At 33.2% G+C, this 13,087-nt stretch overlaps 1 protein-coding gene across 5 annotated transcripts in view; it reads left to right on the top strand.

Annotated features, from left to right (window-relative positions):
* The window catches only part of MON2 (MON2 homolog, regulator of endosome-to-Golgi trafficking), a 136,043-nt gene that overhangs the window by 97,500 nt on the left and 25,456 nt on the right, over nucleotides 1-13,087 (top strand). For 4 of the 5 annotated variants that reach the window (XM_064377288.1, XM_064377292.1, XM_064377291.1 and 1 more), the window contains 5 exons: nucleotides 1,457-2,085; nucleotides 6,236-6,379; nucleotides 7,017-7,034; nucleotides 7,323-7,451; nucleotides 9,861-10,051. In XM_064377288.1, coding sequence (XP_064233358.1) covers nucleotides 1,457-2,085; nucleotides 6,236-6,379; nucleotides 7,017-7,034; nucleotides 7,323-7,451; nucleotides 9,861-10,051 — 1,111 coding nt within the window. The remainder of the gene's footprint in view (nucleotides 1-1,456; nucleotides 2,086-6,235; nucleotides 6,380-7,016; nucleotides 7,035-7,322; nucleotides 7,452-9,860; nucleotides 10,052-13,087) is intronic. The other variant, XM_064377289.1, reaches the window with a different exon arrangement.

Genomic DNA, 13,087 nt, shown 5'->3' on the forward strand with positions numbered 1-13,087 from the left:
GGCAGGTGTTACAGTTTGTCCAGAGTAGACAGATAGTACCTATTGTTTTATAGCAGACCTACTTCAAGCTTTTTTATTAACTGACTGCTTTCTCAGGAATTTGGGTTTGTCCCTTTTTAAAAAAAAATCTAGTCATTTATAGCCTTTGCAAAATGAAAGTCCTTAAACCTTTATTATTTATTTTACATGTTTCATAGCCTACTTATGTTATACTGCTTTGGAAAATATCAATTTTCCTAATTTTTTACATCATTTTAATGCAAGTATGTAGGTAATAATCCATGTTATTAACAAAGCCATTAGGGTTGTTTGCTGTAGGAAAAAAATCTGGCCAGACGTGGTAGCTCACAGCTGTAATCCCAGCCAGCCCTTTGGAAGGCCAAGGCAGGAAGATTGCTTGAGCCCCGCTTGGACAACACGGTGAAACCCTATTTCTACAGAAAAATACAAAAATTAGCCAAGCATGGTGGTGTGCATCTGTAGTCCCAGCTACTCGGGAAGCTGAGATGGGAGGATCGCTTGAGCCCAGGAGTTCAAGACCAGACTGTACATCATAGAGAGATCCCATCTCTACAAAAAATATTTAAAAAATAAATTAACCAGGCATGGTGGCATGTGGCTGTGGTCCCAGCCACTTGGTAGGCTGAGGTGGGAGGATCATTTGAGCCCAGTGAGCCATGATCATACCATACGACACTCCAGCCTGGGTAACAGAGTGAGTTACCATCTCTTTAAAAAAGAAAGAAAGAAAGAAAAAGTTCTGCAGCTATAAAATCACTTAAATATGAAAACTAAAGTATAAACTTAAGATTTATGGAATGTAATATAGTTTATCTTAAATATTTAGACCAATAAAACATGTGTTATACTATCCTAAATTACAACTTTTCCAATGATTATTTGATTAAGAATGAGAACATCTTACTTAATCATTAATAAAGGTAGATGGATAGACTGAAGATGTTACTGAAATGCTTTTGTTTCAATCTCATTGATTTATTTTTCTGTTTTCCTTAGGCAGAAGTACTAGGAAATGGTATAAATATGTATAAGTACATACATATTTTTGGGTTAAAAAAATTTTTTTTATTTAATAGCTTTCGGGGTACAAGTGGTTTTTGGTTCCATCGATGAATTGTATATTGGTGAAATCTGAGATTTTAATGTACCCATCACCTACCTGAGTTTTGTTTTTAATATTGAAACATTATTTGATACATCTGGCATCTTCTTGCTGCCCTTTGTTCCTGTATCTGAAAAATTTTTTTTGCTAGATTTCTAGGTTGTGATCATTTTAATTCCCATTGTTAGTACCTCAGTACTTAGTCATATGTTTTCCAGTTCTGTGGGATTTTAAGCAGAAAAATTAAGCAAATATGCTTTCAAGTATCTAATATTAAGAGAAAATTTGATCACTTTTATGATAATAGTTTTTTTTTTTCTCTTTCTAATATAGGAGATTTTTCAAGAGCTTGGGATGTTCTTCTTGACCATATACAATCAGCAGCACTCAGCAAAAACAATGAAGTGTCTCTGGCTGCTCTGAAAAGCTTCCAGGAAATTTTACAGATTGTGTCTCCTGCCAGAGACTTGGATAAGCCTGAGACACCACCTGTAGTTAATGTACCTGTGCCTGTTCTTATAGGGCCCATATCAGGCCCTGGCATGAGCAGGCCATTTGTAAGAACAGATTCCATTGGAGAAAGACTTGGAAGATATAGTAGCTCTGAGCCACCCATTATTACTGATGAGCTTGAAGATTTGAATCTATGGTGGGCTGCATGGAATACCTGGTATAGAATTGGATCTGAAAGTACTAAGCCTCCTATTACTTTTGATAAGCTAACTTTTATTCCTAGCCAGCCTTTTCTTACAGCTTTAATTCAGATATTTCCAGCTCTCTACCAACACATAAAAACTGGTTTCAACATGGATGAGTTGCAAAAGTTGGGAGTCATATTGCACAGTGCTATTTCAGTCCCAATAAGTTCAGATGCATCCCCTTTTATTCTTCCATCTTATACTGAAGCAGTTTTGACAAGTTTACAGGAAGCTGTACTTACAGCTTTAGATGTTCTCCAAAAGGTAATATAATTTTAGTGGCTAAGTAATAATGCATATAGTTCTCTGAATTTTTTTTATTTTGCTATATATTTGGGGGGATAAATTTTAGATCATCAAGATTGTTGTATATGTATACATTGGGATAAATTGAGGATTGTCATGATCTAGGTATTTTGAAAACTGATGGTTTTCTGCTATATTTTGAAAGGTAATTCATGTATATTTTGAATCTTAAAGAAGCTACCTACATCCTCATGTTTCACTTGAACAGGATTTTTGCTTTGCCTATGCAGGTCTTCAAAAGAGGATATAATATTTGGAATAAATGTTTTAGTAAAGTATTTTTATGATTAGAAAATTAATAAGCAGTGGGATGACATTATTTTTTTCATCTGTGCTTAAATTTAGCTCTGAAATTATTGAAAGCCTACATTAAAAAAGAAGAAATTTATAAAAAGTATTTTTCCTCATTTTTTAAAGAGATTTATTTTTACTATGTGTATTTTGTTATTACCAAAAAAAGTATTCAAACATCTAAAATTATTGAGCAAATTCAGATTAGCAAGCAAGACTAGATCAAATTCGAAGTGCTTCTTAGACTATGAAGAAAAATTGATAGCACAATTCACAGCCATCAAAATGCTAAGCCAAAAAATGCCAACTAAGTAAGCCAGCCTGTCCAGCAAAGTGAAGACCTTCTAATAAGATTGGAGTAGATCTAGATTCTGATCACACATGTTGTCAGTAACCATTTGTGTAGTGTAAATTAAATTTCTGATTAACCGATTGCATGCTACCCAACTGAAATGATAAAAATTTTCACAGTGAGAATGGTGATATTTCTACTATACCACGATACCTCTTAATTACTTCTGGAAGAAGTTTAGCTGAGCAGCAGTTCTTAATCTGTTTAACCCTAGTTGCATTGTGCATGAAGTGTGAAGAAACTAAAAATTTATGAGAGTCTGGCATTTAAAAAAATTCAGTGTAGGGGTATTGGTTTTCTACAATTGAACTCAAAATATCCATTTTTATTTTCAATAGGAAAGAAAAGAGAAAAGTAGCCTGTCAATAATTACTCCCCCCTGTCCCTTGGAAATGCAGATAAGTTGCTTATAGACTACAGGGGATGGAAGAGTTATCAGAAAAGAAGATGATAAGACATAGGCCTTTTGAGATGCCGGTAATCTGGTACTCTCATTCAGATCGTTGATTCAGGTTTTTATATATGTATACAGGATAAACAAGAAACAACGTTTTTGTTTTGTTTTGTTTTCAGAAAAAAAGTGTAAATTTTATTTTTAAAAAACTCTGCTTTAGCTGTGAGAAAAAAAGTAGAATCATTTGTCCCAACTACTAGTAATTTGTTCTGAGCTTTTAATAGCTTTGAAAACAAAATATACCTTCAGTTTGAAACTTAGGAAGGGTTATTGTTATTTATATTATTTTAAAATTATTAATGTTCACATTAGCCATTGTTGTATTGTATGATCACCTAAATGATGTTTCATAGATCTTGAATGTGAGATTTTTGATGGATCTCTAGTATCTCCTAACAGAAAAATGTATATTTTATTATCAGAGTGTTTTTATGTTTTCTTCCACAGGTGTCACAACATTTTTGCACAAGCCAAATTTACTTGCTTTTGGACTTTATCCTTAAACTATTGGTTATCCAGCAAAACATTTTGTTGGTTAAAAGCTATTTTCTTTCCTAAGAGAAAAACTGATTTCTGATATTATGTATTCTTTCTAAAGAGGAGCATTTATGTTGTCTTCCTCAGTGCTTTTATATTGTTTAGGACTTCAAGTTCTCAGTCTTCTCTTTGTTCTCAAATCACCAGTTCCCAGCCAAGTTGACATAGTTATATGTGCTAATATATTTATTTATTGCCAAGTTATTTTAGCATGTGTAGAGGAGCTGGGAATTTAATTATCTGCCTTCTGTGTGTGCTATACTTAAGTCTTGAGGTCAGGAAATTGCATCTGTCTTATTTACTGCTAAACTTCTTAGTCAGGTGGCTGGAAACTGTATCTGCATTCATCACCAGGGCTGCCCAAGTTGCGCTCCAGGAGACAGCATCACACTGTATGTGAATGATGCCCTTGGAGTGTGTAACAAAGCCCTGTCTTCTAAATAACATGGGCAAGTTTCTTAAACTTTCTGTACTTCAGCTTCGTCATCTATAAAGTAAAAATAATAAATCTACAACTTTTTGCTTGTTAAGGTAGGATATTTTTAAGGCCCTTAGTGCCGGGCATGAGTTAAACATCCAGTAAATGTTAGCTGTTGTTATTTTCATCTCTGAGTTCTCTAGCAAAGTCTTAGTATGTGCCACACACTGAATGGCTTATTATTAAATGAGTTAGTAAGTGAAACTTTAAACAATATAAGAAATTAGATATTCAGTATTTTTTTCTTGCCTTCACATAGAGAGCTTTCAAGGACTTATAGGAAATATCCAGATTGCTTATTGATTCTTAGCTTTTGAACTAAAATTTGTTATCAGGTTTGTTCTGTAGATTTTTCTGATATTCAAACTTAAAGAATACTGAAGAAAAACCCATAAAAACTTTTTCTTAGATGAAGTTTCTTGTTAAAAAATTGTGGGTTCAAAATTATGCATTTTAAAGTCCCAAAATTGCTCTATAAATCAACTATAACACTGTTAGTATATTTTCTTTTTATAAAGGATGATTGAAAATCAAAATGTATAATCAAAGTCATTAATTGTTAATACTTCGTTTTCTCAGGTACCCACATGTGCTTCTTTGGTTGTTGTTAGTCATTTAAAATAAAAGAATGCACTTAGAGTAATTCAGTCTTTTTCCACAATAATTACTACTTGTTTACTCCTAAGAGTTAAGACCCAGCAAGAGGTTAATGAAGAAGAAAGTAGGACAATAAGCAGTCAGCAAAGAGAATTTTTAGACTGTATAAATTTTACTATTCAAATTCTTCATTACTTTTGAGAAAAAAAATATTGAGACATGGTATTAGATGTCTTTATACTACTTTCTTACATTATAATTATAGAACAGTCAAACTTAGGTATGGGCAGCACTTGCATATCTATTTTCTATGTCAGTGCAGTTTTAGCTAAAACTTTCATTATAGCTAAATGGTTACATCTCCTCTAAGGGAAAATAAAACTCATGTGTTATCTGGTAAGATAAAGGTCCTGGAGTGCATAAAATAAGTTTTGTACATATTTTTAAAGAAATTTTTTAAAAATGTTAAATGCTTTGAATTTTGGTTCAGTATTTTAAGGGTACCTATATTCTCAGGCATAAAGTGATCATGCTTTTTGTCTTATAAAGCACAAGTATATTTTAGACACTTCATAAATAATATTAATATTTTTCTCACAGAGAGAAATGAAGACTTAAGAAAATATCAAAATAAAAAATAAATTTGTGGCTAGATAAAAAAACTCCAAAAGATTTAAGTATTTTCAACACATTTGAATAATTAAAGTCTACAGTGTCATGAGATGTATTTTATTCTTTCTTCCTATCAAATTATTTGAAGAAATCTGGAGACATTAGTTACTATTTATTAAAATGTTATTTTCTTATATTAACATTTTAATTTATTTTGAATCAAATCTATATATTTAGATACCTTTCACATTAAATATACACAGCCCTGTTAAAAATTAATCCATACTTTTTGTTTTTTTTAGAAACAAATATTCATAGATGACTTATTTTCCCAACTGTAACACACATGTTTATTTATTAAAGTTGGTGGACCAGCCATGGTGCAGAAATCAGATGTCATTTCAATGAACTGATATCACTAAATTTGAAATCAGTGCCATCGTGGTCAGTCACACATCCTTAATGGCCTAGTGTCTGTATTACTGAACAAATGATCAGATTGTAGAACCTGAGAACTGCCTGGGACTTCTCTTTGTTTTCTCTTTTTCTATTCTGTTAAGAAGTAAATTACACTTTAAAAAAAGAACATTTTTTTTTTAGCTGATTAACAGTTTCAGCCTATACATTATAACAGTTTAAAATAGTTTTTGTCCTGCAGGGCTTAGAAAAGATGGTATAATACATAAAATAAGACAGTTTTTAAGATTCTCTAGTTAAATATATATACAGTAAAGAACTTAATGGAGTTCAGAGTACGCATTCTAATGTTCATATTTTGCTTTTAAAGGCCATTTGTGTAGGACCAGAAAACATGCAGATAATGTATCCAGCTATATTTGACCAGTTGTTGGCATTTGTAGAATTTTCCTGTAAACCTCCACAGTATGGACAGCTGGAAACAAAGCACATTGCAAATGCAAAATATAATCAGGTAATTTACTGTAAATTTTATTTATTTTGTAAGATTTCATGGCTTATAAATACAGTTCCACTTAAGATGGACTTCCATTATCTCAGAAAAAGATACTTTTCACTCACAAATATACTTACAGATGTCTGTTAACAGTATAAGCTTAATAGAAATATTGTTTGGGAAACCAGTTCCATGTTATTTTTCTCCTTATTTATGACTTTCCTCTTCCAACTGGTTCTTCAGAAAGTTTGGCCTTTCATATTACTCTACAGTCCATCTTTCTTGAAAAATTTAAGTTCCTTTGTACCTCTTTCTTGGTTGCCCCATTCCAATACGAAACAGCTTCTAAATCCCTAAGTCTAATCTTACTTAAAATAGATACCTGCCATGCAAGGTGAAGAAACTATTTGTACTAAATAAGAAGTTGTACACTACTGGTGTGAAATTTAGTTGGATTTTACATAAAATATTTTTATAGCCATAGTTGGCAAATTCTATCTTTGGCTTAGGGGAAGAGTAAATTTCTGAATGCATGCACATGCTGATTTTGCTCACTCAACATAAAAATTATAATTTTATATCGTCCGAAAGTAGTTTTAATATGTATTAACTTTTCTCATTCTATTTGTCTTGCAACACAATGGAATCACAATAGATCCAACTATTTGCACCGGTGAGTTAAATTTCCTAAAATTGTCGTAACCTATTGGCAACAAATAAAGTACATCTTTCCCGGTTCTTGGTAGAATGCTCTGTGTGCTTCTTCCAATAGTTTTAATTTTTGCCTGGCTGAAAATTATTTTTTCACGAAGTACATATCTCTTTGAAATCTTTGCATGTAATATAATCTGACCTAAAAGCAAGACCTGAACTTGAAGACAAATATGCTTTCCCTTTGAAAACAATACGATTAAATTCATCCTGTTTATTTTTAACTGCGTGTGAAAATATTACTTTCTAGGCGGAATGGGTAGCCTTGAATTATGTGCCGTTTGCTGAAAGGTCTTTAGAAGTAGTTGTGGATTTATACCAAAAAACAGCGTGTCACAAAGCAGTGGTGAATGAGAAAGTGCTCCAGAATATTATTAAGGTATCTTTTTTTCATTTCTACACTTTCATTAGATGGTGAGGACATTATTGAAATTATTCCTTAGGTAATATATTATTATATTGGGATAAATGGAAAATATAATTTGTATTATTATTTATAGTGACTTTTCTCCAATATTCATGAATTGTATTTAGCAAGCCATTTTTCTAAAGTATGAGAAGTTCTTTTTAGTGAAAAATATTTTAACATATATGTGCATTAAATTTGTTAGAGTTCTTACGTTTTGCCACATAAGACAATGAGGATCCTGTTTCTTAGAACAATATTTCTCAAGCTTCATGGTTGGTGAGCATTTAGGGAGAAATTAACTATGCAGCCCATATACTTAACTGAACATGCATGCTGAATTTAAAAAACTTTTTTTTAAAAACTTTTTTAAAGCCACTTTTTTACTGTATGGACAGCCGTTTAAAAAATTCTCGTTGATTGTGTTCCATTCCTCTAAGGCTTATTTCTTATTTTCCCCTCTGTTTTGAAGGACTAACTCTAAACCTTGTTCTTCCTCTACCATGTGGATATACCTTATATTGATTGTGTAAATACCAGACCAACTTGAGCTGTCTTCTCTCAAGACTCATCTGTTCCCACCTTTCTTCATTGGTGATTTTTTTCATTTTTCTTTCAGCATCTTATACAAGGATTGTTAAGCCTTTGATACTTTAAGAATTTTCTCTCAACTGTACTTCCTACTCAAATTGTCATCCTCATTCAGCTTTCCTTTATTCCCATATCCCTTAAACAGTCTGTGGCCTTCACCTAGTCACCACTCACTCTTCGCCTATTGTGTGTTGGCTTATGTCCATATTGCTCTACAGAAACTGCTTTCTCAAAGTTACAAAAGATCAAATCTTCACATCCTAAGTCCTTTTCTAGGGATTTATCTTCCCTGTAGCATGGTACTGGCCTTCTGAAAGCTGAGCACTCTAAAAGCTCTTTCTTCCCTTGACTTTTGTGATACTTTTCTCTCCTCACTGCTTACCTCACCAAAACTATCCCCTCTCTTCATTTATTGAGCGCGTTTTTAAAGCATTTTTCTACAAGTTACTAGTACTTTTAAAATGAATAAAATGATTCTTACATTTAATAATTCAATATAGAGAATAAAGAAAGGCAAACAAGTAATAATACAGTATGTTAAGTGCTAGGTAAAGACCATAGTGGAGGCTTGGCATTCAGGTAGCCTGAATGACTTCAGATAGTCCACTGTTGGCTTACTGTTTTATGACTTTTGGCAAATTGACCTATGTGAGCATGTTTCTCATCTGTAAAGAATAATACCAACACTACTTTCATGTCTTAACTATATTAAGAGAATCCATTGAGGTATGGCATTTAATGATGCTTGCCAGGTAGTCAGTGCTGAATAAAAATTGAGTTCCTCTAAAAGACAAAAAGCTAAGTAAATTGCTGAGGGGATTTGGGCAAGAATTAATAGAGGTGACATTTGAAGGAGTTAAGAGTTAGATTAAAAAGGAGGAGGCAGGTATCATAGGTAAATTAAGCAGTGTAAGAGATCATGGTGTATATTTAAGAAATGTTGAGAAATTCAGTTCAGGACCTGGGATATGTCTGACAAGATAACTGTTGGTCTTTTAAGCTATCATAAGATCAGACTTTGTTCTTTAACCATTGAAGGACTGAATACCAAAGAGTGATATGAATCAGTTTGTATATATCAGTCATAGTGTACTTACACAAACCTAGGTGGTATAGCCTACTTCGCACCTATGCTACATGGTCTAACCTATATATGTGGCAGATGACTGTATAAGCAATATTGACCCTTTGTAGATGGTGTATCCACATCAGCCAAATTACTTTTTGCTGAGAGAACTATGGCAGAATTTATGATTCCATAACATCAGGTTAAGAAAAGCTATAGGATTGTGTTTCCTACTCTTAACTTCCGATAATATCCCTATTATTAATGATGAAAAACTGAAGTTCAAAAATGTTACTTTTTTAGGCTCATTGTTTATAAGATAGAGACAGGATTTAAAAGTATATCTTTCCAGGTAGTATTTAAAGACCACGTCTGAGAATTGGCCTTTCTGGGAAATAATATCCTTTTTTAAATGAAAATACCATCCCTTTTTTTTTTTGAGATGGAGTCTCGCACTCTCGCCCAGGCTATAGTGCAGTGGCGCGATCTCAGCTCACTGCAGTCTCCACCTCCTGGGTTCAAGCAATTCTCCTGCCTCGGCCTCTGGAGTAGCTGGGACTACAGGCGTGCGCCACCATGCCCAGCTAATTTTTTTGAAAAATACCATCCTTTTTAAAATGAAAATACCTATGCTATTTTTTTCTCTGCTGTAGTTTTTCTTAAGTAATTAAAATTGTGTGTGTATGTTTTAATTAATACTTACATTAAACTGTTCTTATTTTCAGACTCTTAGGGTTCCTCTCAGTTTGAAGTATTCCTGCCCTTCTGAAAGCACATGGAAACTAGCAGTATCCTCTCTCCTCAAGGTTCTTTCTATTGGGCTACCTGTTGCCCGGCAGCATGCTTCTTCTGGAAAATTTGACAGTATGTGGCCAGAACTAGCCAATACTTTTGAAGATTTTCTCTTTACTAAAAGGTCAGCTCATTCGTTTTTAAAATTAAGACAGTCTTTCAAGAAGTGGCTCATTATATCCTCACTTGCTCTAAAAACAGTTTTTATCTTTATTTATTAACAAAGTAATTGATTATTAAGGTTGCTAGATTGTATTAAAAACATAGGCATTTATCCACTGGGTACATTATCCATGAACAATGGAGATTTTTGCTTTTTGTATTGTTTTTGGTTATAAGATAGGAATATCATATATAAAACAATATGAATGTGTCATACGTAAGAATTTTAACTTAATAAAACTAAGAAGATTCATCTTTTAATTTGGTGCCCATTGGGCATTTCAAGAGAAAAACCATTTTAGAAAATTCAGTGTATTACCAGAATAAATACGATGAGTGGCAATATGATTACTAATCAGTTCTTCAAGATCTTTAGATTTGTCAAGGAATAACAATTTTTATTGTATGATATCTAATTTAAAGCGTTTATTTTGCTATTTTGACCCCTCACTGAACTACAGTAGGATGATTGGAACACAGACTATATTTTTTGAATGAAGAATTTGCTGAGGTCTATCTAGGAGAGCTATGAGTACAGTAGCAATCACTAGTTACAAATGACTACTTAAAACCAAAATGTAAATAAAATTAAAATGTTTTTCAGTCACTCTAGTCATATTTTACGTACTCATTGCCATGGGTGACTAGCATCTACCACACTGGGTAGGGCAGATTATTGGACGTTTCATCACTGAAAATTGTGTTGGGCAGGACAGATGTAAAGCATGCCCCTTTACTAAGTGTGGACTTGTCTGTAATACCTGTGATAGATAGCCAGGCAGTCTCTAATCCTTCTAGCACAAGTAATTATCCTTTGTGCTACTGTGGTGAAATTATTTTCTGAGGCAGAGTCTCGCTCTGTTGCCCAGATGCAAGCGGAGCACTGTGATCACAACTCACCGTAGCCTTGACCTCTCAGGCTCAAGCAATCCTTTTACCGCAACCTCTTGAGTAGCTGGGGCTACGGCTGATTTTTAAACTTTTTGTAGAGATGGAGAGTCTCACATGTTGCCTAGGTGTCTTGAACTTCTGGGCTCAAGTGATCCTCCCACTTTGGCCTCCCGAAGTGCTGGGATTACAGGCATGAGCCACTACACTTGGCCAATTATTAAAATGTTTTTATCTATCAATCATTTTTTGATATTGTAAAATGATACTATGTACTGCTAAAAAACTGTTTAACATTATTAGTTTGAAACCACTGAAGTTACAGATTTGATGTACTTGAAGAAAAAAACTACATTGACATATTGATAATGATTAAATGAGTCCACAACAGAATGAATTAACTGAAAAAAAAATTGTGTACTATTCTGATATGGTTTAGTTATTCAGAAAAGAAAATTTCTAGGGTGCAGAAGATTAACTTGCATTTCCCCTACAAAAGCTCGTTTTATATTTCAGAATTTAAAATAATAACAGATGATCTTAATTTCTGTCTTGAAAGTGGTCACACTTTGTTTTGTATTTTTTTTTTTTTTTTTTTTTTTTTTTTTTTTTTGAGACGGAGTTTCGCTCTCGTTACCCAGGCTGGAGTGCAATGGCGCGATCTCGGCTCACCGCAACCTCCGCCTCCTGGGTTCAGGCAATTCTCCTGCCTCAGCTTCCTGAGTAGCTGGGATTACAGGCACGCGCCACCATGCCCAGCTAATTTTTTTGTATTAGTAGAGACGGGGTTTCACAATGTTGACCAGGATGGTCTCGATCTCTTGACCTCGTGATCCACCCGCCTCGGCCTCCCAAAGTGCTGGGATTACAGGCTTGAGCCACCGCGCCCGGCCTGTTTTGTATTTTTATATAATTTTCACTTCTAGAAATGTTATTGATAACAATGTAAGCATATTCTATTTTTGAAGGAAAAATGATAGGCACTCATAAACTATATTCAAACAAATTATGTTTTCATCTTTAAAATTACTCTGAAAATTTGAGTTCCTTTGATGTAAGAGCCTGAGTCACTGTTAATTTATATCAAGCACACAGGTTGAGCAATTTAAATTTTTCCTTTTCTTTTCTATTGAATAAGCTTTCAGATCAGTTTTGTGTTTTTTTTTGAACAGTGAGCGAAGTATTTCTTTCCCTAGCCAGGTGCGATGACACACACCTATAATCCCAGCGACTTGGGAGGCTGAGGTGGGAGGATTGCTCAAGCCCAGGAGTTCAAATCCAGCCTGAGCAACATAGCAAGATTCTGTCTATAAAAAAATTTTTTTCTATGTAAAATAATAATACTATTTTATATAATTTTGTCTCAATGCATTTGTAATATAATTTCATTTAAAAATTTAGCTCTAAATTTGGAGATTTTTGTTTGTTTTTGTTTTACTTGAGACAGTTTTTCAGCCATCTTATTTTTGAGTTTCTTATTAAATATTCTTCATTTTCTGGACTTTATTCTTATTTTATTAAATTCTGTTTTCTGAAGAGTTTAATATAGAAAAGTAGAACCAAAGGCCAAATAATAGTATTTTACATAATTTTGTATCAATGCAGTTGTAGTATAATTTCATTTAAAATATTTTGCCTGATTATGGCTCTACTTACCTTAAAGATTTGAACATGTTTAGTGTGTTGAAAAATACATTTTTACATAAGAAGTAGCTGGCATAGTGGATAAGAGCATTGGCTTGGTAACCAGACTACATGGATTCAGATCCCAGTTAGTACTACTTTATACAACTTTTTAGACAAGTTATTAAACCTTTCAGTGACTCATTTTTCCTCATCTGTTAAATGTCAGTAATAATGCTCCCTAATTTATAGGGTTATTGTGAGGAGTAAATCACTTAAAATAAGTGAATGTTTAGAATAGTACCTGGCATGTAAGTACTTTAAAAATGCTTGTTACCACCATTATTGATATTAATGATTTTTCTTTCTTTTAGAAAAAGTGACATTATCCATATCATTTCCCATGAAACAGCTATAGTTTAAACCAAAATTCTAAAGACCAAAACTCTAAATAAGCTAGATTTGGAAATTTATCTCTAAGTTTGGA

Source organism: Aotus nancymaae, unplaced genomic scaffold (assembly GCF_030222135.1).
Source record: "Aotus nancymaae isolate 86718 unplaced genomic scaffold, 86718_ANA_hifiasm-v0.15.2.pri h1tg000016l, whole genome shotgun sequence".
Taxonomy (NCBI): Eukaryota; Metazoa; Chordata; class Mammalia; order Primates; family Aotidae; genus Aotus; species Aotus nancymaae.